Source organism: Rissa tridactyla, chromosome 2 (genome assembly GCF_028500815.1).
Source record: "Rissa tridactyla isolate bRisTri1 chromosome 2, bRisTri1.patW.cur.20221130, whole genome shotgun sequence".
In the NCBI taxonomy this organism is placed as follows: Eukaryota; Metazoa; Chordata; class Aves; order Charadriiformes; family Laridae; genus Rissa; species Rissa tridactyla.
This window is the reverse complement of record NC_071467.1, coordinates 131,442,506-131,465,791: the sequence shown is the minus strand read 5'-3', so window position 1 is coordinate 131,465,791 and position 23,286 is coordinate 131,442,506. Positions and strand designations below refer to the sequence as shown.

General features: G+C 42.3%; 1 protein-coding gene across 3 annotated transcripts in view; it reads left to right on the top strand.

Annotated features, from left to right (window-relative positions):
• SNX10 (sorting nexin 10) overlaps positions 1–21,421 on the top strand; it is a 36,018-nt gene extending 14,597 nt beyond the window's left edge. For all 3 annotated transcript variants that reach the window (XM_054191969.1, XM_054191968.1, XM_054191967.1), the window contains 6 exons: positions 2,462–2,517; positions 8,261–8,347; positions 11,165–11,265; positions 12,015–12,113; positions 20,280–20,495; positions 20,955–21,421. In XM_054191969.1, the coding sequence (XP_054047944.1) occupies positions 2,494–2,517; positions 8,261–8,347; positions 11,165–11,265; positions 12,015–12,113; positions 20,280–20,495; positions 20,955–21,033 (606 nt within the window). In that variant the 5' untranslated portion in view covers positions 2,462–2,493 and the 3' untranslated portion in view covers positions 21,034–21,421. The remainder of the gene's footprint in view (positions 1–2,461; positions 2,518–8,260; positions 8,348–11,164; positions 11,266–12,014; positions 12,114–20,279; positions 20,496–20,954) is intronic.
• The last annotated feature ends 1,865 nt before the right edge of the window (positions 21,422–23,286 follow it).

The following is a 23,286-nucleotide window of genomic DNA, read 5'->3' as shown; positions in this document are numbered from 1 at the left end:
GGTTGTTTTTTTTTTTAAGTTACTTAATGAGAAAACAATGTATTTTAAATATTTTAGGTCAGGTTTTTGTGCTGAAATATTCATTTTAGTCATTAAATATTTAAAATTGCCAGGGCTGTTTGGAGTTTAAACTGATCTTTCTAACCTGCACCAGCATGTAACTTGGTCATTAGAAAAACAGATGACAAAATGCAATGTGTTACTGCAGCCTTGTCATTCACCAGCAGCGTCAGGAATGAGGTATTTTGGGCTTGCATAATCTCTTACTTTAAATCAGTTAAAAGAGAGGAGAGAAAGAAGCTGCAGAATATGATAGAATGAAGAACTGGGGGAGGGGGGGGAATAAATTATTGAAATGCCATTTTTAAAATAAACACAACACGTTCAACCAGAGCAGAATGAGGCAGGGAGTGAGGGGGGGGAACACCAAAACTATATAGATAGGCTTACAACTGCACCCAATGGGGACAGATAGCTGACAGAATCCTAACAGCCCAAGCCCTGCACGGTGTTTTCAGTGGTGTGGGCTTGCGCTCTCTCTGGTAGGTAAAAGCCATTTATCTCCCCCAAAAGGGAAGCTCCAAAGGTACCTCTATATTAGCAGCAGTTACAACTGATGAGCCAAATTCTTGCCCGCCCTCCCCCCCCCCCCCCCCAAGCTTACAGAGCTGCTGATCCCCTGCAGCAAGAAGCGTCCGAGGTGTCTTCTGCACCTTCAGCCCAGAGCGTATATGCCCATCAGGCATGAATATATTAAGTAAAAAAAAAAAAAGAAAATTTATTGGGAGTGTGTTTTTCAATATTCCTCTATGCTTTTATCAGCGCTATCCTAGCTACAGAAGTGAAATGGTGGCCTTATCTTGATGGAGATGGGAACCGTACTGATGGCACTGTTCAGGATGTCTGAAGTCCCGTGTATGGACATCTCTGCTTGGAGACAGAGTATCCTATTTTTGATATCACTGATCCTGTAGAAATTTGTCAAAGATGTGTTTGTTCCAAAATAATTTCCTGGTCAAAGAAATACACGCGTGGTTATCTTTGTGCTCTTTTTTATTAAAATAGGTGGAGTTGTAATTTGGAAGTTAGGTGTGTTTCGAAGAGGCATTGGGCAGGGGTGGGGTTTCCAGGAGTCCTTAGCTGGGCTTGACCTAAATATATAGGTGTATAATAACAAGAGCTGCTCCAAGCTCTGTGTCACTAAACCTTAGCAAACCACCTCCAAAAAGGTAGCGATGTGTCTTTCCTAGTCATGTGTGAACGCTTTGCTGACAACAGCTGCCGAGGATTGCCGAAAAAAGCTGCAAAATCCACCTTTTTTTTCCAAGGCCGAGGTGCCAGCCCAGAGAGATGCACGGGAGGGTTTTGCTCAGCTTCTCCTGCTCCACCCTGACCACGGGGTGTCGTACGCCTGGGGTGAATCATAGAATGTGTTGGGTTGGAAAGGACCTTTAAAGGTCATCTAGTCCAACCCCCCTGCAGTAAGCAGGGGCATCTTGAAGGAGGGATCCTGCTTGGGTCCTCTCCCTTTGGGAAGAGGAGACTGATGTTTAAAAGCTGAGGAAGCGGCAGGATGTTTTTGTGGCTGGGGGTCCGTGTAGGTCTTTGCTGGCAGTGGCCGGGTGGCGTGTGGTGGAGGTAAAGGGGGAAGGCAAATTGCAAATCCTTTTCCCATGGCGGTTGTTTTTGAGCAGGCAATGTGTATGTAAGCTAGCAAATTAACAAAGCTGCCCTGCTTTTCCTCTGTGGGTGCCTGTCCTGAGCAAACCCGCTGGTTTATGGGGCTGCTGAGGTAGTTAAAAAGAACTACCAGGATTTCCAGTGAAAAACCAGGTTTAAAACATAGGTGGGATGTTTTGATTTGGTCTAATTATACACTCCCCTACAGGGAGGCTTTTAAAACCGTGGATGCTGTGAAATGTAGCCCGAGTTTTCTCTATCCTGCAGGATCCAAACAGTTTGTCTCTCTGCTTATCTCCGTTTCGGAGAAACGGTTGAGAGGGGCTTTTGATTCCGCTGACTCAGATGTTTTAGCATCTCCTGGACGTCAGTCGCAGTCACACAGACCTGTGCCCGGGGGGGAGGCAGGGGCAGCACCGCTGGGGCTGTGACTGAGCACGGGGGATGCTGGCTGCAGGGACCACTTGAGAGGGTGCCCTGGGGCAGCTCTCGGAGCAATAAAGAAAAGCTCTGATTTCCAGACATGGACAGGCATCACTGCACTGTCACGTACAACAAATATCCGCGGCAGGGGACTAACACGGTGTTTCTAAAATGGGGTTTTTATTTTTTTTTAAACGAATGAATTCGTCGATATAGTTAACACAAGCATATTTTCTGGTATATATGGCACTGAGCCTGACTCTTTCCACTGTCTACTAACGTCTAGCAAAAGTGATAATGACCTTCAGCTAACTACTAAATGCCAATCTGATGTCTGTTTTGTTTTATTTTTTTTCAGGTTGATTTTTATTTTAATACAAACCAGTGAAGATGACGCCAAAACATGAAAAGCAAGTAAGTCACGTCTAAGCTTTAATAAAAAGGGATTCTACTTTGGTGGTTGTGGATTGAATTTCATTAAGGTTCACGTGGACCAGGAAAGATTGGTTGCATTCTTCATGCTTTTAATTGCCAGGCTAGAGAATATTCTGGAGTGATGTAGTGCCAGTTCCTTCTGTTAAAGTTTGATGAAAGAATCAAATATTCATTGGATTACAGAGAAGGAGAGTAAGTGACTCTGTGCATAAGGGGCTCAGACACTGAGACAGGAGAGGACTTGGATTTTGGTCTTGTCTCCATCAGTCTTCAGGTTTTTTGTAGGACGTAATGGCTGGAGCTGGGTCTGAACTCTGATTACCAGATGCACGGACCCCAAGAATCACACTTGCATGTTCTCTTCTGCTCAGTCCCAATGAACATCAAAAGTTTCAACAAATTATTTTGTCTCAGCTGTTAGTCTCTTAACAGCCTTACTACTCAGCGTGCGTGGAGCGAAGATGCCGACACTCCCAGCGTGAAAAGCCCCACGTCCTTTGTGGTTGATTCTTTTACTAATAGGCAATCTGATGGGAAACTCTATTTTTCTCAGCAGCTTTGCGGAAAATGACTCTTTGGGGGTTATTGACTAATCAGATGTGTAACAGTGGCACCGTGGAGCATGAGGTTATCACCTGCTGTGGTCCTGGGCACAGGCATTGGAGTTAAAATGCAGCTGGAATGAGTAATGCAAATAATCATCCAATGCGAGATTATTTTTATTCATCCTCCTTGTGGTAGATTTTTTTCCTCATATTAAAAATAGATGTTTCCATGTCAGATTTCCTATTTTCCTAATAGGAAAAGGTTAAAAGGAGACTTCTCAGAAACAGTTTTTGTGCTCAAATTCTATGTAGTAGAGCTTTTAGTTTATCCTTGTCTCTGAGCAATCCATTGCATTGTGCAGAAATATTTCCAACAGGAGAAAGGAGGAGGGGGGAAGAAAAAATTAAAAAAAAAAAAAAAAATTAAAAAAAAAAGAAAAAGACTTCTTGTGTTTGCTTTATCTGCTTTTATGGTGTATTCTTCCTTTTGAGGCAAATCCAAATGGGAACGTTTCAGTTTTCAGTGCTTGTGTCTACATGACCTCGGTGCTGCCCTTTTCCTCTGCTGTCAGCGCTCCTGTTCTTTGCGTGGAACTGGAACCACGAGGCTCCCTTACGGCCTCCCCGTAAACCGGGCTTGGGGGACACTTTGGCCATTTTGTCATTTCTGTGTGACCCTAACTACTTGGACTGCTGCAAGCCTCGAGGATGGGGTAGCAAAATGCCACCGGTGCCATCCGTGCCTGAAGTTGCTGGCACAGAAATCACAGATGTTTTAGCCAGGAATTAAAAGGCACATCCAGCCAGAGAAGCTGCTCTGCTGATTCCTGCTCGTTAAGTAGTGATGACCATTTTTTGTACCAGTTACGACTACTGTGGGTGCAGGTTTGAGGTTCTTCATGGGATGTTAGGGCTAGCATGGCTACTGTGATTCATATCAAAGCTACAGTGCTAGCAGTTTGGATAGGAAATGCTTTGCTTATGAATGTAGCTGTTTCCAGGGAGAAGGAATAAATGGTGATGCCACTTTCTCCAGCAGCTTTCTGTTGAGTCCGTATTGTTCCCAGTGCAACAGGCCTTCATGACCAAGCTTGGACACTCTGAACTGTCAGCAGCCATTTCTGGTTTTGAGAGAATTTTTTGCACTGAAGTGTTACAGGAAACATGTCATTTTTGAATGCATGATAGACATGCATGTATTGTGCCCCTCAATTAAAAAAACCAACCAACCACAAACCCCATACCGATACCAAAAGAAAAAGTATATATAATGTGGCATAATAACTAGATCTGCTATTCTGGAAAAGACAAGCAGAACTGAGTGGGAGGGGAAGAAGACACGCTGAAAAGGATTGCAGATGACAAAAGTAGAAAGTCCCTGAAACCTTGGCTGTCTTCAGGCTCTGCTTCCCAGGTTGGTTGTACGGCTGGGCTGCAACGCAGCCTTGTGACAAAAGGTGACGTTAGCCTTCATCTGGGCTGTGGGAGGAAGAGGTCAGCTTCCCCTCCCCTAGGTGAACAGTGCATTACTGCAAGATAGACACATCTGTTGAGGGTATCCTAATTTTTGTAGGAAGACGAGGGGAGTAAAGGGAGTATATACAGAGGAGAAGGGCAATTATTTACCCAAAACTGCTGTAATCTGGCGACTCTGATGGTGAACGCAAGGTGGACTGAGCATACAACAGCAGTCCCCCAGAGAAATATTCTGCCACCTAACTCTTCTTGGTCCTTAACATAGCCTATATGTGAATATTGGCCTTTACAAGCCTACTTTTATAGGGATGGGGAGGCATAAGCACCTCTTCTGGCAGTCTATTGGCATCTATACTGGGCAGTTAGGGCTGCTTTGATTAAATCAATATTGTTGTCCTAGTGGGGTCTTGTATCCTGGAGAAGGCTTAAAGGTCAAAAGAGAAGGGATGGTCTAAGTGTGCAATGCCACTGTTCCAGAGCAGCAAAAAAAATTTAATGGGAATTGGGATTAGGGCTTCCAGGATTCAAGATGTTTATAGAAGAAGTAACCATAGATGTTGAGAAAGGCTGTACATTTTTGGTTTTTTTTTAATTTTTTTTTGTTGCTTAACGTTCATCTTGCTTCATTCTGAACTCAAATTCAGAACAAAGGAAATAAAGGGGGGGGGGACGGGGAACAACAAAACAAAAATCCACCCAGTCTTCTGCTGAAATCCCGGTGTTTCAAATCAGAGCTGACCCTGACTGCGTGTGAGGGCTGTAGTTTCCTGAGGTGCTCTGCTGTACCGCAGATCGTTTTCACTCTGGGCTCGGTGATGTGCTGCCTGGACACCCACCTGCCAGAGCAGGTCTCCTTTCTTCTGTAGGTAGAGTCTGAAGGGTGCTTGACTATGCTCAGTATTGAAACTGTAACTGTGTAATTGGAAATTAAAAGTATATGTTTTTTTTTTTTTGCTGTAAATGACATGATCTGGAATGACTTGCAAGGTAAATTAGCATGGTCTGGGATGATTTGCAAGGTAAATTTTGATGATTAGCGTGGCTAACGCAACCCTTTATCGTAATATTTTGGTATAATGGGGGTTGAAAGAAGCATTTTACTTCGAAGATTATTTTGATTCTGTACAAAGCAGAGGGTTATAGAAGGTTATTTGGAAATGAAGTCATTTGGGGAACCTGGATAGGAGGAAGGACGATGAGAAGCCAGTGAGGCGGTGGGTGCGAGGAAGGGGACTGAGGTTAGGTTATGAGCAGATGTGACTCCTGGGCTGCAGCAGTTGCAGGGTAGGAGAGAGATGTGTCCCATTTGAAGCTTCCTGGTGTAATTCCTCTTCTTCCAGCTTGCGGGACTGATGCATTCAGTGCTCAGGAGAGAAAAGCAAGTATGTGTAGGAGAAGTGATTGCAGCTCTGGGGAGGAGTGGGACACAGGGGAAATAGGAGGCTGGGGAAGACAAAAACTTGGGAGAAGATAAGACTATGGGTATGAAAAGATGTTATAGTGGGTCCAAAAGTCTGCTGTGTCTATATATGTATGCTAAATATGATAGACGGTGAGGCAGGTGGAAAAAAACCAGCACGCTGTTTGAGGGGGAGTAACTTCCTTGTGTCTCCCACTAGCATTTTTGTAGAAGTAAAGGCATGACCCTCAGGTGGTACAAGCGATTGCAGCTCTGTTCGTTTGTTCCTCTTGTGCCACGTTGGCATGGGATTAAGAAGCTGCAGAGGAGAATCGGGCCTCTGGTGCTCTTGGGTGAGGAAAGAAGCAGCAGAGATGGTGGGAGCCTCTCAAACAGGGTTTCTTGGGCGACGTGCTCGTGACACCCCCCAGAAGGGTTTCAGGCAATAATGTAGAAAACGCCCCTGTGACTAGGAGCTGGGCTAAGGGACATGAAACCGTGGGCTGTATCCAGCCATCAGGCCACAAGCTCCCCATCCCTGAAGCAGTGCCGCCTGGAAATCAGCGTGGTAAATGATTTATTCCAGACCATGAGTGTCTCCCTGACATGTACACAGTGCAGTGTGACTGTTCAGGAAAAAGAAATAAAAATCTTTTCCATCCAAGGTTGTCATTGTTCTCCTGTCGGTCCGTTGAAGGTTGCTGGTGGCACGCTGAAGTGTGTGTGTGAGAGAGAAGACTTTGGCTGAAGAGGAAAGGTTTCTTCTCTGACATCTGTGGTTTGGGCATGGAGAGACACATTTTGAGAGCTTCCTAGTTCAAGATTTCTTGATTTGTGCAAAGTCATACTAAAATAGAGTGTTATTTAACCAGAGATGCTGTCATTCCTCCCACAGCTGATTCCTGAGCCTGGAGATCTTGTGCAGTGCCTTCCTCTCGGGGGGAATATACCTACAGCTTAAAATGATGCGGTTTTCTTTAACTGAGTCATTATTTAAGTGGTTGGGTTAGCTCTTTGGCTGAGTAGCTTATTTAAGCAACTGAAGTAGGGCAGCCTATTCATGTCCTTGGGAAATAGCAGGTAGTTGGGCACACTTTCAACCTTTGTATTTTAAAGAGGTCTTTTCCATCTCAGTATGAACTCACAGATTTACCTTTTTTTTTTTTGCTTTGTTGCTTTGGTTTTGTTTTTTTTTTAAACATGATACAAGTTTTCACATGGTCATTAGCTAAGGATACTTGGAAGCATGTAATTCTTCAGCCTGTTCCAGTTCCTCTTAGTGATGCCCAGTTACATGGCAGTGATGCCCACAGGCCTCATAGTCCTTCAGGATCCCTCTAAATTATATAAATGTAGGAATTAAAAGGGAGTAGACTATATATGACAACTTCTATGACAAATACTGTATACCATTGTGCCCCCAAAATGGGGAATTGCGCTCTGCAGTGTGTCTGTGTTGCTTCCTTGGGCAGGTTGATGGGCAGACTGGGATAGCGGAGCCCAGGTCCTGCATCCTTGGGTGTACTCCGTGGATTGAGTTCCTGGTGTATCAGGAAGCGTATGTGGCAGAGGAAGATTAATCACCTTCCATACGGCATCCGGGATGCTAGGCTTGAGACCTTGAATTCCCTGTGTTGAATCTGTGTCCAGGGCAATTAATAGCAGTATTTTCCTTTTCCTTCTCCTTTTCCACTGTGCTGGAGCGACTCATTTGGGGCATAGAGATAAGGCAGTTCTTCAGCTCCTTGTGGAGGTACCGAGCACTTACATCAGATCCCTGAAATCAATGGGTATAAATACTTGATTAAAAAAACCAACATAGGTACAATAGCAAAAGAAATTTAGGAGCGAATAAAATGCTATATGTATGTATTGGGTACATGAAGCAGGTTTGTAACACGTTCATCGTGAATTTTGACTGCAAGGGTGGGAAAAGCCTAAAATACCTGCCTAGTTCTGTTTTACATGCGTGACTTTGAATGTTAGGTTTTTGGTTTGTAGCTACTGAAATCACCAAATCTCCAATGCATGAAACATGTGTGACTTCTCACAGTATTACTTAATCTGAAATATTCTTTTTCAGCTAGCAGTTTGGCAAGGAATTTCCCGGACATGTGGTGTAGCTCAGATGATTCATTGCTTTTTGCTTCTCCTTTTATAGGGTTGCAAAATTCAATAAAACAGCAGTTCGGCTTTTAATCTGAGCACAGTAGTTTGTGGAAAAGCAGAGCAATCAAGAGAGTCTTTCAGGCTCCCTTTGTCTTCTTAAATTAATTGCTTGATTTTTATTATGCACTTGCAGGAATTTGTAACTGTCTTGGTGAGAGACCCCAGGACGCAAAAAGAAGACTCATGGCATTCTTACATAGACTACGAGATATTTATTCATGTAAGTATCAAAAAACATCAGCAAAGATTCTTTGGGCTCTTACTGCTGTTTCTGTCCAAGCCAGGATTCTCTTTGGGGTATTAGTGGAATTTCTTTATACCGCTTATGGGAGGCTGGAGGATATTATTCTACTTTTAACAACTGAGATGCAGTGGAGCAGGTAAGGTGGGTTGGCCAAAGGCGGTGCAGAAGGTCTGTGGCAGAGCTGGGAGGTGAACCTGGTGTGTTCACACGCGCACTCCACAATGTCTTGCAACAGAGAGTATTTTTAGCTCTACTTATTAACTAGAAGATTGTCATAGTCAGTGATGTTTTACCGTTATAGAAGTAGTTTCGTCTTCAGGTATTCATGGGAAAACAGCTTTCTTTTCCAGTAATTATTTGGTTATTTTTACTTTAAATTCTTTTTTTTTTTTTTTTGGCCAAGTTATTTGATTGCTGCAGTGTGGTTTTTTTCAGTGTACCTTGACATTCCTATTATGCTAGTTTAGTGGTGCTTGGATATGTAAAGTAACTACATCTGGGTTTCTGATTGTAGTCTACCATATGTCAATGGGAGTGCGCTTAGAACTACTGTTCTCTTGTCTCTTAAATCTGTCCTATGCATAACTTTTTGTTGATTATTCTTCTTTGGTGGGTCGCATACGGAAGGAGTTATCCTAATTTCACAAATCTAGATTCAGGGGCTTTAATAGCAATGTAAAAAAATAAAAATAAAAATTCTGTGAGGCGTATCAAGTGAAGAATTTGAGAGCACAGAGTTACATGATTAATGCTTGGCAGAGGACCGAAAGCATTTCCTTCCTGTGTGGGAGAGTTAAGCATTCAGGGTAATGAGAGCAAGCAGTCAAATGATGGCTTCTTACATGTCCATCGTGACAAGTGCTTCTCTCCTGTGAGGCAATCGGAACTGTGAAACGTTCACATTTTGCAATGTGGTTTAAGTGCTGGTTCCAAAGCAATTATATTTTTGACCTCTGGTCGATAGAAATTCTGTAGGTTTGGCGGGGCGGGTGCCGTACTACTGTTTCACGGATGTTGGTGCTTCTGGAGAGCTGGCTTCCTCAGCGACTGGTAAATTGGGATGGGGTCATTTAGACCCAGTGTTACGTGATTCAGGGCTGGGCACCTCTGAAGCTGATAAGCATCAGCTCAGCTTCCAACCGTCACAATGCCAGGGCTTTCAGAGACCAGGTCTCTAGGTCAGTCCTACCATCCAGGCTTCTCCATGGATTCAAAAATCTTGAGTCTGCCAGGCTCTTAGACCAGCAGGATTCCTCTTCTGCCCAGCACCTAGAGCACTTGGCTTCTTAAACTGTGTAGTATCCCGGACACTCGTCTATTCCAGAAAGCTGTTGTCTTTGGGCCCTCTACAATCTGCTGACTAGGAGTTGTGGCTCCTGGCAGGGGATCCAGGATGGTTGGACTGCAGGCAGATTTATACTGCAGTCCTCTTTGGCAGGTGGGGTTTCATCTAAATGTCTGCTCCACAGTAAGATTTGGCAGAAGCATTTAATTTCCGTGAATTGTTTCTCTTTTGATGAATTGGCGCTTCATTCTAGTGGACTAATAGTGTTCTGTGGGAAAATTTCCAAATGCTGCTACTTGCAGAGAGCAGTCACAGGGGTTTCTTTGATTTGATTTAAGTAGGATTGCACACTGGAAGAACTTCGTAGCTAACTGGCCTGGTTTTGGCTGGATTGGCCAATCAGATGGACCTCCCCCCCCTCCTTGGAGAGGGGAGGAAGAGATAAGGAGATTTACGAGTTTAGAAAAAGAACTAAACTAATGAAAATAATAATAGATATGAAAATAGTAAATAATAATAGAATAATAAAAATTAAAGAAAAAAAGTATACAATACGTACAAAACCGTATCCAGCTCCCAGGATGACGATCGCGTCACCAGCAGGCACAGGGAAAGTCCCAGACTGGAGTCAGCGATGGACAGGAGCTGAATTCCGGAACTAGAGTCAGGAATGCTGGGATCGGGATCAAAGGCAGACGAACAGACAGGGTCCTCCTCAGACGTCGGCCACTGAAGAAACAGTGAGCCAGAGCAGCCTTGCCCCTTTGAGCTCTCAGCTTTTATACTGAGTGTGATGCATTGGGATGGAATACCATGTTGGGCAGTTTTGGGTCACCTGTCCCATCAGCTCCTCCCTGCAGGTGGGACCCCTCTATGCTTCTCTGCTTCCAACCCTCTAACGGGGCAAAACAGCGAAGTTAGCTGACCTTGGTTGTTATCGCAATAAGTCTAAGCAAGAGCCTCTCTGGATACCATTCCTTGGTGTAATCAGGTCTTATCACTCTGAGAGTGAACAGTTTCTGAACAACATGCTGTTAATTTCAGAGTTTAGTCAGTTAGAAGAGGCCCAGCTAAAAAGTAAAATTACAAAACAGAAAACTGGTTCTGTTTTACCTCAAACCAGGACACTAACTCTTTGCAGGATTATAACCAGAATAACAAACGTGACTTACTTCCCTGCAAATATTGGCGTTACCTGCTGAAACTTTCTTTCTGAGCTTTTTTTTTTTTCCTGTTACTGCAAGTTGTACTATGATCCAGATCTCTTGCTTTGAAGAAGGAAAAAAAGAAAAAAAAAAAAAAAGCAATGAAAAATACTTCCCTGAGAAGCAGCAGAAACTGTCACCGGTCTTGTCTGAGATAAAGCACAGTTCTTAACCTAACCTGAATTCATGTCAAGCTTTCCATTGGTGTCTCGGGGATTAGCATCTCGGATGTGTTTTTAATACCATGCCTGCACCTTAGCTTAAGCTGATTTACAAAGTAAAATGTTTTTTATTTCCCAACAGACAAACAGTATGTGCTTTACAAGGAAAACATCCTGTGTTAGAAGACGCTTTCGAGAATTTGTTTGGCTTCGACAGAGGCTTCAGAGCAATGCGGTGCTTATGTGAGCAACTCTATATGTGGCTATTCGATAATCTGTCAGTCATGGAAGGGGAGGATCGTTTCATCTTAGCACTGAGAATTACAGAAATCGGAGCTGGAAAGCGTCCTGTGTTTCTTACTAGCATGAGTTTATTTGTATAAGGTGTTTTCTCTGTGTTAAACCCAGAAGAAGGTGGTTTCTACTGATAGCCTTTGTTTGGTGAGCCCCCCTCTAATTTCCAACAGATTTGGTCTGTGTTTCCCTTTGCTACGCAGAGGTAGCAGAAACAGCGCTGCGGTGTGGGTGTATGTACCTCCTCTCTGTGCTTTTAAGACATGCTTGTGGTGAGACACTGGAACAGGTTGCCCAGAGAGGTGGTGGAGGCCCCATCCCTGGAGACATTCAAGGCCAGGCTTGATGAGGCCCTGAGCAACCTGATCTAGTTAAAGATGTCTCTGCTTACTGCAGGAGGGATGGACTAGATGACCTTTAAAGGTCCCTTCCAACCCAACACATTCTATGAGAGACTCAGGCAGACATGCATGCAGACGTAACAACTGGACCAGAAATACCTGGTTTATTTATTTTGCCCTTTGAGGTGTGTGAGAAGCCCTCCAGTTTCTCAGCCTCACGTTCCCAGATTCCCTTTCATGAGCTTCTGGAACGTGACCCGTGAATTTCACATACTCGGGGTTGGCATTTGCATATTGCATTTCTCTCAGCTGTTTCAGATGTGGTTTTAACTCTGCGTTTGCTTCTCGTTTATAAAGACAGTTACCTGAACTGCCATCTAAAACTCCCTTTTTCAACATGAACAATCCCCATCATGTGGACCATCGCCGGCAGGGTCTGCAAGAATTCCTGGAAAAGTAAGTACAGCCTGTGCTAGAGATGTTGGCATTTTTATGATGTCATCAATTTTCTGGTTTAAAATAGCTCATCTCTGGTACTTGAGAGCCACCGTGTGGTCATCTGTACATGTTACATATTTGGCTTGCTTTTTTATTTGCAAAGTCATATTTCATTCACGTGACTTCAGCTCTATTGGTTGTAAGGAAACGTCAGTTGGGGCTTTTACGTTCTGCTTTTGTTGCATTTTTGTTATAGTTTGGGATTTATGTCACTCTGCAATTGTGTACTAAGGTTGGGAGATCTTTCACCGTGGTGTCTATTTCTAGCTTTCAAGAATGAGCTAGATATTCTCACGCAAAGAAACAGACTTCTCTCCCTCTTTTATGTTCATGGAAAAATCAGTGTCTTTGTGGGCTAAACCGCTGGGAGCCTGGGAAAATTCGCTAGTGGGATTTCCGAACACAGATATTTCCTATAATGGCAACTACTCCCACTAACACAAACAGGTTCTAGCAGCTGTGACCACTTCCAGTACAGCTGCAATCTGTGTAAAATCATTCATCTGTGGGGTTTTGTAAAGGGTCAGTGTAAGTGCATAGAGTCTGACCTGCCTCACAAGGGCGGACTGTATGAGTTTCTGTAGTGCATCCCTCGGTCCCCCTGCTGCAACCACATCACCTGCGGTGGCAGGGACCCTGTTGGTGTAATCTTCTGCTTTCTGTGCCGTACTTGCAGTGCCCTGGCACTGCTTGGAGTGAGAGCAGGCTGAGGGCAGGGGTTGTGCGTGCGTTTGCAGGCTTTCTTTAGCCACTGCTCGGGGTAAGGGCACAGGGAAACGGTGAGTAGAGACCTATTCATCTTCCTTCGGTATCGGTGTTTCCATCAATCAGAACTGCATACGCAAAGGGAAAAAGCAAATCGTTTCAGTAGGCTTTAAGCCTCGTGGTCAGCGGGTAGAGGAATATTGGACCTGCTGTTTTTCCAGTCACTGTGATATAATTATAAACCTTCCTAGCCGACAAGAAATCATTGGTCCTGAGGTATATTTGTTAGGCTTAGCAGATGAAGGCAAGGAGAGCTAACCACTGCAGGAATAAAATTTCTGTATACAGTTATATAGGATCTGTGGCCAAAAGGATAGCCAATAAGTACTGGATGAAGGTGTGTGAGACAGGGAAGGGAAAGCGGAAGAGGATCAGAGGGTTTTTTTCTGCACCTCAGGAAAGAAAGATGGGGAAACAGTGTGATTGTGCTTCTAGAGGCGACATTAGGGGTCAAGCGAAGGGTATGGTAGTTCAAATCCCTGGGTCAGAGCAGTTCTAGCTTACCTCTGCTGCCCCATGGAGCAGTGCATTTCCAAAACCACTCTCGCTTTAAAATGGCAAAGAGACCAATCTGGTAACAAGGTACAGTATTTCAGCACTAAAATATTTACAACACTGACTGTGCTTCGGAAGGCAAAACACAGAGGTAGGTTCTTAAAGCACATCCTCACGCCCCCATTTTGTGGATGCCTGTAACTTATATGGGTACTGACAGCAGAAAGTGACAGCGTGTGGAGCATTTTACTGTGCTGCTGTCAGTCCAGGGGTGGGGAAAAGAGGTGTCTCTGTTGTAAGGTAATGATTTAAATGTTTGAACTTGGATGCTGTTTAGAAAGGTGTCAGCTTTCTCTCAGCCCCCGGGAATAGTTGGAAGGAATTTTCAGAGGCAGGGTTGTGTTGTGATGGATTGGCTTGGCACCTTCTGTGCTGTACCATTGCCCTCTGCTGGCTGGCACCTCGCTGCTGCCGCTCCTTGCAGAAGGCACCTTTTTACTGGCTCAGCCAGGCTGCCGTGATGCTTTTTTTTTTTTTCTTTTCCCTTTTTTTGTGAGTCTGAACCAAAGGTTATGATTTCTTTCTCTTAATTTGTGGAACTCATTGACAAGCATGTGTGTCTGTATGTGTGTATGTATATGCGTGTATGCTACACCTTCTGTAGTGTGGCAATGCCAGGGGAAGCAGGAGCTCCCTGGTACGTTAATTAGGAAGGGGGTAGGAACGGAGCTAGAAGGTAGCTGCATGGGATGGTGAGCTGCAAACCAAGTGCTCCGTTCGCCCTAGCAATGATGGCAGTCGCCGTGCACAAGCTCACAGCCCCCCTGGTATTTCTTTGTGACAGTGGGCACAAGTGGGATTTGAGCCTATGTGGACCTGTCAAGGGAGAGATTCCCAGGTAACGTGTTTCAAATGCTCACACGTGATGCAGGAAGCCGAGCCCCTCTCTGCAGTCAGCGCCTTGTGGGATTGTTGGGACCCAAAGCGTCTCTGAAATGGAGTTTTAGATCTTTCACAGTCTCAGTTTGTGCCCGTTGGTGTAGCGTCTTCCCAGGCAGGAGCCACATGCCCGAGGAGTAAGGATGGAGAAGCTGGAGGCTCTCTGGTGTTCAGCTCCGGGCCCTGGGAGCTCCTCTGTATCACCTGTACGTGGATGGCTGTGAAGTTTTCTTGTCCTCCTTCTCATGTCACCCCAGGACAAGTTAGCACGGGGTAAGGTGCCTGCTCAGAGCCCTTGTGAAGCCTCTCCATGCTGAGCACAGTAGCGTGAGAATCAGGCCAACAGCTGGACGCTAAAGCAAAGCCCTGGAGTTTGGTGAAATCTGGGAACAGGTGTCCCATTTTGATTTGGCTTTACTGCACAAATGCAGGGTAAGACCTGCTTGTCTCACAGGTTATTATCTCTGAGTGATGAAGAGCTGTAAAGCTCACTTCTTGTCTGGCCATAATTTAATATTTCAAGAGGCCATTTGCATTAACGGAAGTCAGCTAGCCCCTTTTCAATTATGAATTACTTGGTAAGAATAAGGAAAATTATGTGTTTTTCCTGGTAAGTATCCTTATACCTTCGAGGATGTCTGTAAATTTGCAAGAAAAGCCTGTTCTTAAATTAGAGTGCAAAATTAAAACACTGCCTTATAATATTAGGGTCTGTAATATCCTCTTTGCTTTCATCCCTTTGTAGCTGCACAGGTTTAACTTTGGGATTTAGATTACCTTCACAGCAGATCATTTGGGTTTTCTTATTAGAAAACCAATTTTTAAAAAATGTTTTAAATGAAGCTGGGTTCAATCGCTGACTTTTCTCTTTTTTTATTGAATACAGTTGGTTCCAAAAAATTATGTGGCTTAGGAAAAAGGATTAGTCTTCAATTAGTTTTCAAATGTGCGATTTATGATGGGGTGGAGGACATAGGAAGAGTTCTGAGAAATGGAGCGCTCGGATCCACAGGAGATGAAGAGCATCCCTGGTGTCGCTGCTCAGGATGGCTGTGCATCGGGCTCGCTTGGTGCTGGAGCAAGGAAGCCACCCAAAACACTCCTGCCCAAGGCAGAGCCATTTCCTGGAGGTGGCTGGGGGTTTACCCCCCCCCCCCCCCCCCGCCTTCCTCACCTTCCCCACCAGGGTCCTGCAAGCAGGAGATGGGGCAGGGTTGGAGGACACTCTCATGGAGGTGTCTCCACTGGGTGCTCTCGCAGGGATCCAGAGAGTGGGCGACTGGCTCCACATGGGACAGATGCCTACCTGTGGGGGCATGGATGGCCATGGGGCAGGTGGGATCTCCTCGGGCGAGTGGTGGCTGCCTCTTGCCAATGGAACCTTGGTAGTATTTCCTATCTGGTGAGTGAAGTGAATAATGCCTAGCAGGCGCGTGTCACTTAATCCTTTCTTAAATGTATGCATTATCAGATGCCCAACAGTTGGGTCGCAGTTGCTCGCTCTCAGTACTATTTCCTCCCTTATAAAAAATGAAGGAGGAAACAGTCGGCTCTTATTTTTAAGAAGAAACTGGGGCTTTGTTTGCTGTGGGCTGGGGCTGAGGGGCTGGATGCTCAATAGAGGGCACCACAGCACAGGCTGTCGGCCCCTGCCTCTCGGCTCCTCCTGGATTTGGGTTTTGGTGGTTTTTTGTTTTGGTTTTGTTTTTTTTTTTTTTCCCTTCCCCGTGCTCTTATGATATGATGTAAATGGGCAGAGTAAACTTGTCGAAAACAAAATCGGAGCGTTAACCTTCCACACACATGCAAGTGTGCATCTGTCATTGTATTAGGTTACAGTAGATACAGGAAATCTTTAGTTAGGATTAAGTTGTACGGTTCAGCCATATGTTGTTCTCCTCCAGCAGAACAGTGTATAATATACCTAATAAAATCATGTTGAAGAAAACCAGATTTTGGACCTTGTCCAAATAAGACAAAACACATGTTTTGTGTTTTCTAAATGTTCTTGCCGTAGCACAGGGAAGGAGAAATACTCCTTGTATAGTATCCAGCGTTTCTTTCTTCAAAAATGACATTATTTCTTTCGGTTGTGAAGTGACGTTTTTCAGCCCTGTTTCTTTAAAGGTCTAGAGGCTGTGAGCATTTATTGAAAGCTTACAAACAAAGATTCACATGGCTGTGAATAAAAAAAAAAAAAAAGATTTTATTATCTCTAATACAAATGTAGAGCCTTATCCTGCAGCCCCCTTAATCACATAAGTAGTCATTATGCACGTGAGCAATCTGGCTGAGAGGAGTGAGATCTCTGACAAGTAATGACTGCTGATGGGATCAAGACTTGCAGGATTTAGCCTTTCGTTCTTATTCCAGGCGTGCATAGCAAGTCTGTTGTTCTCTTAAATATGCCCGAGCGGTTTATAGGAATTATCGCCGTGAGCCATGACTCTTCCATTAGCGCGGGGGGGGCAGCCAGAGCTGATTGAACATCGCTGCCGCCGCAGCTTTGCACCGACACCGGCCGTAATAAAACTCTTGGAGAAGCTGCGGGAGCGCTGCTGGTGGCGTGGAAACCGCGCACGCCTCCAGCCTCTGCTCAGACACCCGAGCATCGATACGGTGGCATGCCGCCTTTCCTCTTGCCCTTTCCATTTCTTAGGTGGTGTGTTCTGTAATTGTGATATTTAACGTCCTTGGAGCCAAATCTGTTTTTTTTTTCTTTAGATGCGCAGCCTTCACACAGTGAGTCCCCAGGACAGCGCAAGCCCTGGAGAGCAAGTGCTATACCAGCACTTCATACCATTAGTAACATCTGTTGGCAAATGTACGGCTATTTCCTCAAAGGGAGGAGTATTTTGAACAGGAAAGCATAATAACGCTTACAGATAGCACAAAACTTATTTTTCATTTTTGATTGCTTGAAGGATGCAATTAAAAAGCAATCTAACCTGTTGGTGCAGAGGAGGTGAAAAAGAAGTTGGTGTTTTTTTAATTAAAAGAAAGAAGAAATGCTTTGAGGGTATGACTGGGTGAAAGGTGTTCATATTTTGGCTTTCAGGATGGTTTTCAATGGTCTGCAAAATGCATTGAGTGTTTGGTCCCTTCCTCCCCTTATGAACATATACATATATGTATCTACACACACAGGCGCACATATATGTGTTTAGGTTTATGAACATCTTTCCATTTCTTCGCCTTGGTTTCTCTCCACTCCTTTCACCTCCAGATGGCACTGCGAAGCAGAAAAGAAAATTACTGTGAAATAATGAGTCCAATGTAAAGTAAAATTGGAAATTGAATTATAGCTGCAGAAAAAGGACAGTAGCCTTGAGGTCCTGATCAGTCTGTACTCTTATCACTTTTGTTTGCTGTTCCATGTGTTAGGTTACTGCCGAGTTAATAACAGTGCTTTAGCAGTTCAAGGCTTAGCAGAATTGTACTGGACATGAAATAAAGCTAAAATGAATTTGTGTCCAATATCATTGACATTAGTGCTCATTACTTCTCTGGTGTAATGCCTCAAACCATCTAAAATCAATTTTAAAGATTACCCATTATTTTATAAAGAAAATAAAATACATTTCAAACAGCAACAGAGCTGTAAGTGTAGTGTAATCTCATGAACAGTTAGTTACTTGTGTGTTCGCTGGCTGGCAGGAAACTTTTGAAGGTATGGCAAGAGGGGAAAAATCTGTGAAACTAAATGCCGTCCACAGAGTCTAACGTCTTGGCTTTTTGCTGGGTTACTTGCTATTAGACACGCAAATGTTAGAATTGCAGAAACGTGCATCCCCTCATTGTGCTCGTAAGCCTGGGAAAAACGGTAACTCTACAGTAAACTCCAGCATGTTGGGTCGTATATATAACTATATGTATTTTTATTTTTTTTAAGGGGGGGGGAAAGGGGAAGTAGGAAGCTTACTCCCTCAAGTGCATAAACTATAAATGCGGATTTATTGTGCGGAATGCTACTTTTTCTTTTACTTTTTGTGGCCATGTTTGTCTTCGTTTGGAATGTATGTTTATCCAGAGTCAAGGCTGAAATCCTTGTTTAGTGGCCGCTGAATGATGGCTTTTCAAACTGTATTCGCGCTGTTGCTGTCCAGGTGTGTTGACCTGCAAATTCTGCGTTTTGAATCATTTTACACAATGTTTGCTGGCCTCTTGTAGACTACAAAGTTTTTCTGTATATTAATACACAGCGTGCCTTGATTTTTACAGATGTCTATTTGCTATGTTTAAGTAAAATTGTGAGACTTTAGATCGGATTAGAAAGGCTTTTTCTAGGTATGAAAGTCTGCTTATTTTGAACTTCAGCGAAATCTGGTCCCTCTTAGGCTGAATTTCATAGGCACCTGGTAGATCATTAGGGTCATTGCAGACATTTCCTCATTGGGAAGTGTCAAAGTTTGAATTATTTGGTTGAGACTCTATGTGTGTATTTTTACCTCGGCAAATGAAACGTGGATGCACACAAATATCCCGCATTTTCAGTTAGATTATCTCTTATCACTGATTTTAATTTGACTAATTTTTATAGGCTTAGATGAAGCCAGAAATCCTTTAGTGTATTTATTAAATGTTATTGTAATGTTGGCCCCTTTTAGAGAACAGTTTACAGAATGCATTTGTGTTTTAAAACGTTATAGTCCAAACACACAATTAATCTTATTTGAGGGAAGGAACTAATCAGTTATACTCTTTATTTTAGTCAGAGTACCTATAGAATGCAATATTTCTTTTTGCTCTTGCTAGTTCTTACATTAACGTCATCTCTTCTTTTCTATTGCATAGCAATACTTTTTTGGTGACGACTGTAACCTAAATGGGTAGAAATAAATAAATACTGACTCTTAATAGTTTTAATTTGTTTAAAGATATTTTAATAACTTTCTGTGGAGCACTGTTTGGCATGGTTATAGGCTCTGATGACTTTATTACATGAGTAAAATTACATATACAGATAAACAAAAGAGTCTTGTTGATCATTCTAGGATTTACATATTAAAGATTTCCTTCTTTAGAGAAATGTTCCAGCAAAGTTCCCTTTTTTCTTTTTTTTTTTTTCTTCAAAATAGTTATGATGAACCTCAATTAAAGTATCTCTACAACTTTCTGTGTTACTGGAACGTACTGTATTTTGTTTACTTTCACTTGATGTAAATAAATACTCTGTGTTAAATTTATTTGAAGGCTTAACTTAAAATATATATAAACCAAAGATGAAAATGGACTTTTGAAAAAGAAGAGCTGGAATGAAATAGTATTTAAGATCCCCTGAAAACTGTTTGCAAGTACATTTAAATCATTTAAATCAGTGTTCAGTACTGGTGTTTTCATTCTAGCTTAAATGTACGCGTATTTGTAAAAGTGTAAATGATTTTGGCTAGTGTTGGCTGTTATTTATAGGTATTTCAAAGTCCTGACACTGCGTGTGTCTGAAGTCCTCTGTCTCTGTACACACTTCTTTCCCCCACCAAAGAAATTGGTGACTTGTAATTTTTAGAAAAGCTTAGCTATTAAAAAAAAAAAAAAGTTCTCAAATGGAGACCAAATTTTTGTAAGAGTATATGCCTCCAACTGCCTAAAAATCATTAATTGATCCATGTGGTAATAACAGATGGTTAAATGGAAGAAATGTCCTTGAAGTTATTCTAATAGCAGATGTGCCTAACTATTAGCTTCGTGTTTTTACTCACCTAAAATTCCAAATAATGTAATAAGAAAGTAACACGCACCTAATCATTTTAATATGTTCATTACCTTCTGTTACTGATTTAGGATTCATCTGAAAACTTAAAAGTGGGACATCACTTAGAATTTGTTCTGGTGTGTATGTATGTGCATCTGCGTAAAAACTTTTTTTTAAAAAATGCATCTGCATTTTAAACTCTTTTTTTCTTCTTCTTCTTCTTCTTTTTCCAGGATCCTCCAAGACGCGTTACTGCTTTCTGACAGTCGGCTTCACCTCTTCTTACAGACTCAGCTAAGCCCAGAAGATATGGAGGCCTGTGTGTCTGGGCAGACCAAATACTCCGTGGCTGATGCGATTCATAACTTCGCCTCTTTGAACAGACGTTTCCCTGTAGAAGACGAAGAGAGAAAAAAAGGAAAAAACGATGCGGACTCTGATTCAGAGAGGTGATTTCTGTATTTCCTTACTTTCTGAGATTATATATACAGACAGACATACACACGCGCATGCTTCACTTTTTTTTGTTGATGTAATACTAAGATAATGAAAAAATTAATTGACTGAGATTTTATTGAGCTGTGACAGCTCATCATAGAAGTCTTCACACACACCTCCACACTGAATTAATGAATGCAGTAGAAATTCAATTATCTGCATTCTGATTATGTGAATTTCATTTAGTCAGACTTGAATTATTCGCGTTTAAATTATCTTGCTAAAAAAATATCCAACTGCACTCCAAATGGCTAATTAAAAGTCCAAATTTCCTGTCTCTCTTTGTGACTGGAGATAATTAAAGTTCTCCTCTGTTACTCAGGCTTTGAGTGTGTTGTGAAAACCAATTTCCTCCTTTTATTTTTTTTTTTTTTTCCCCCCCCTCCTTTCCTCTCTCCCCTTTTCTGCAGTTCATCCTCCGGGCTCGGACCTAGTGATGACAGCGTTTCATGCGGATGTAAAGCAAGCCCAGCTTCTGAAGAATCATGAAAAATCATTCCTGTATTGCTATCTTTAAGGACAGTACAAAGCAGTTTCTGTTTACTGGTTACGTGTACCACGTAAACAGGGCTGGCTGGTACCTAAAAGACAACGTCGTCAGTACAACCATATGTCCTTACAAAATTTTCAAAACAGACCTCGATACTATTATTCCTTTGTCGATTTATTATATACGTTGTTTGAGGTCTACACACCGCCTATTACATTTAGGTTTTTGTGACTATTAAAATCTCAGCATAGGGTTAAGTCGTGCTCTGCTGACATACGTGGCAGTTAAAATGTTTCCCTTAATGTCTCTGATCTGAAAAATAAAGATAACTCCTCGGCTTAAAAGTTGCGATATCATAGCAAATAAATTCAAAGCATCTTTTTGTAATTTGCATCAGAGAAGTTTCATCTTCAGAAGTCATTTGACATTGGTGATGAAATTACATACCCCACAAGGTATTCACTTTTTAAAGTAGCTCAGCAACATCAGCAAAACAACATTTGTACAAACTATATGCTGCTGACAATTTGAGATATAAATATAGCTTCCCCTGGTCTTTCTGCAATGTTGATGGAGAGCTTGGTTTTATCATGCATAAGAACTGAAGGCCAAAATTCTTGAGCACGGTTGCTTAGAAGTTAAAAATATTAATAAAAATGACATAATTTCTAGGCTTGCTGGAGATTCGCAGTTCCCAGGGAATTACGGATACTCGTTCCCAGTGAAAAATCCTGGATGAAGTCCATCGAAACCAGCGGCTGAGTTTTGCATTGGCCTGGCTAGGGCCAGGATTTCACCCAGCATCTTTAACTTTCGGCACTTAATATTTGAAGGCGCCGGGGGAGATGTTTTAGTTTAGCAGTTTAAAGGGAGAATATCTCCCTCTCCGAGATGATGACGATGATCACGTAGCTCTAACACACTGTACGGACCTGGGCCTCTCCGCTCTTCGGGAGTCACGGTGGCTGCTGATTTCATTGTGGCTGTAGTTAACACGTCGGAATATTGACTTTTTCACAAACAAAAGGCAGGCTTGAACACAACTTCGCAACCACCACTGCTTATTTTGATTAAACGTCAGTTTTCCTCTTTATTGTTAACAGCAGCTGCGTAGTGTCTTGTCCCAGATTCTGTCAAAGGAATATGTTTCACTGTGGTGTTGTATTTATATTTGACATTTAACTGCTATTAACAAGAGCTGGGGGGTCTGATCACCCTAGCAATGCTCACATTAACTTCAGTGCTGGAGTTCCCAGCCTACAAATGGATATTTTTTATTTTTTAATTTTTTTTTAAAGAATTATGTGCGTATAGTCTAAGAAGGAGCATTTTAAACCTGTGAATTACAGAAACAATAGATAATTAAATAGCCAGATAATAAAGGTTAGCACAGGCGTGTGTGGGCATGCTTTTTTTTTAAAGCATCCAGCTGGGAATCTGTGTAATTTTAGAAACGTGTTTTAATAGCCCGAGGATAACAGCTCTTAGGTAACTACTTTAAGCCACTGTATTTTGTTGATGGTAGCACTCTTGTAAGATAAATATCTGTACTTCTTTTTGCTCGGTCTGACTGAATTGCACAAATGTATCTGTTCACCCTCTCAGCTTGTGTGTGAGTTAGCAGCAAAGCTATTTTAATGTGAAAGTGCTAACATATAATTAAAAGCAACAAGTTATCACTGAAAGTAGCTTAAAAAATAGCTGTTATTGCCAGGCAGAGATGTTGGTTTACTTGACTTTTTTAAGATGGCACATTACAAAAAAGACTGTGTAGCAAATTTATTTAAAAGATGGAGAAAATATAAAACCAAAAACTGGAATAATGTCTGAGAAGGATATTGATGTTTTTATTTAATGCAATGTCAGGGTAGTGGTTTTTGTTTTTTTTTTTTAATTTTGTTTTAAAAGATTGATCTAAACTGTTGGAGCACTTTACAATTCTGGCCTACTAACACGTCCTCAATATCTGACAAAAATTACAGAAATACAAGGTTTGGAGAGCCTTTGTGGCTATCTCTTATTTTTTTTTTTAATTCCTGGAGCTTATCTGTATGCCAGTGAGTGTTATCCAAATGAAGATGTTTCTGAAATAAATAATTTTTTTTTCTAATACTTCTATTGTTGTTCTGTTATTTTCTTCGTCACCCTGTTCGGAAATTCTAAGACTACTCTAATGGAACTTTTTTCCCAGCTTTGACAGAAACTTGTTTAATGTTGTTTGTGTAAGTAGCATTACATTCTAGCATGTCATC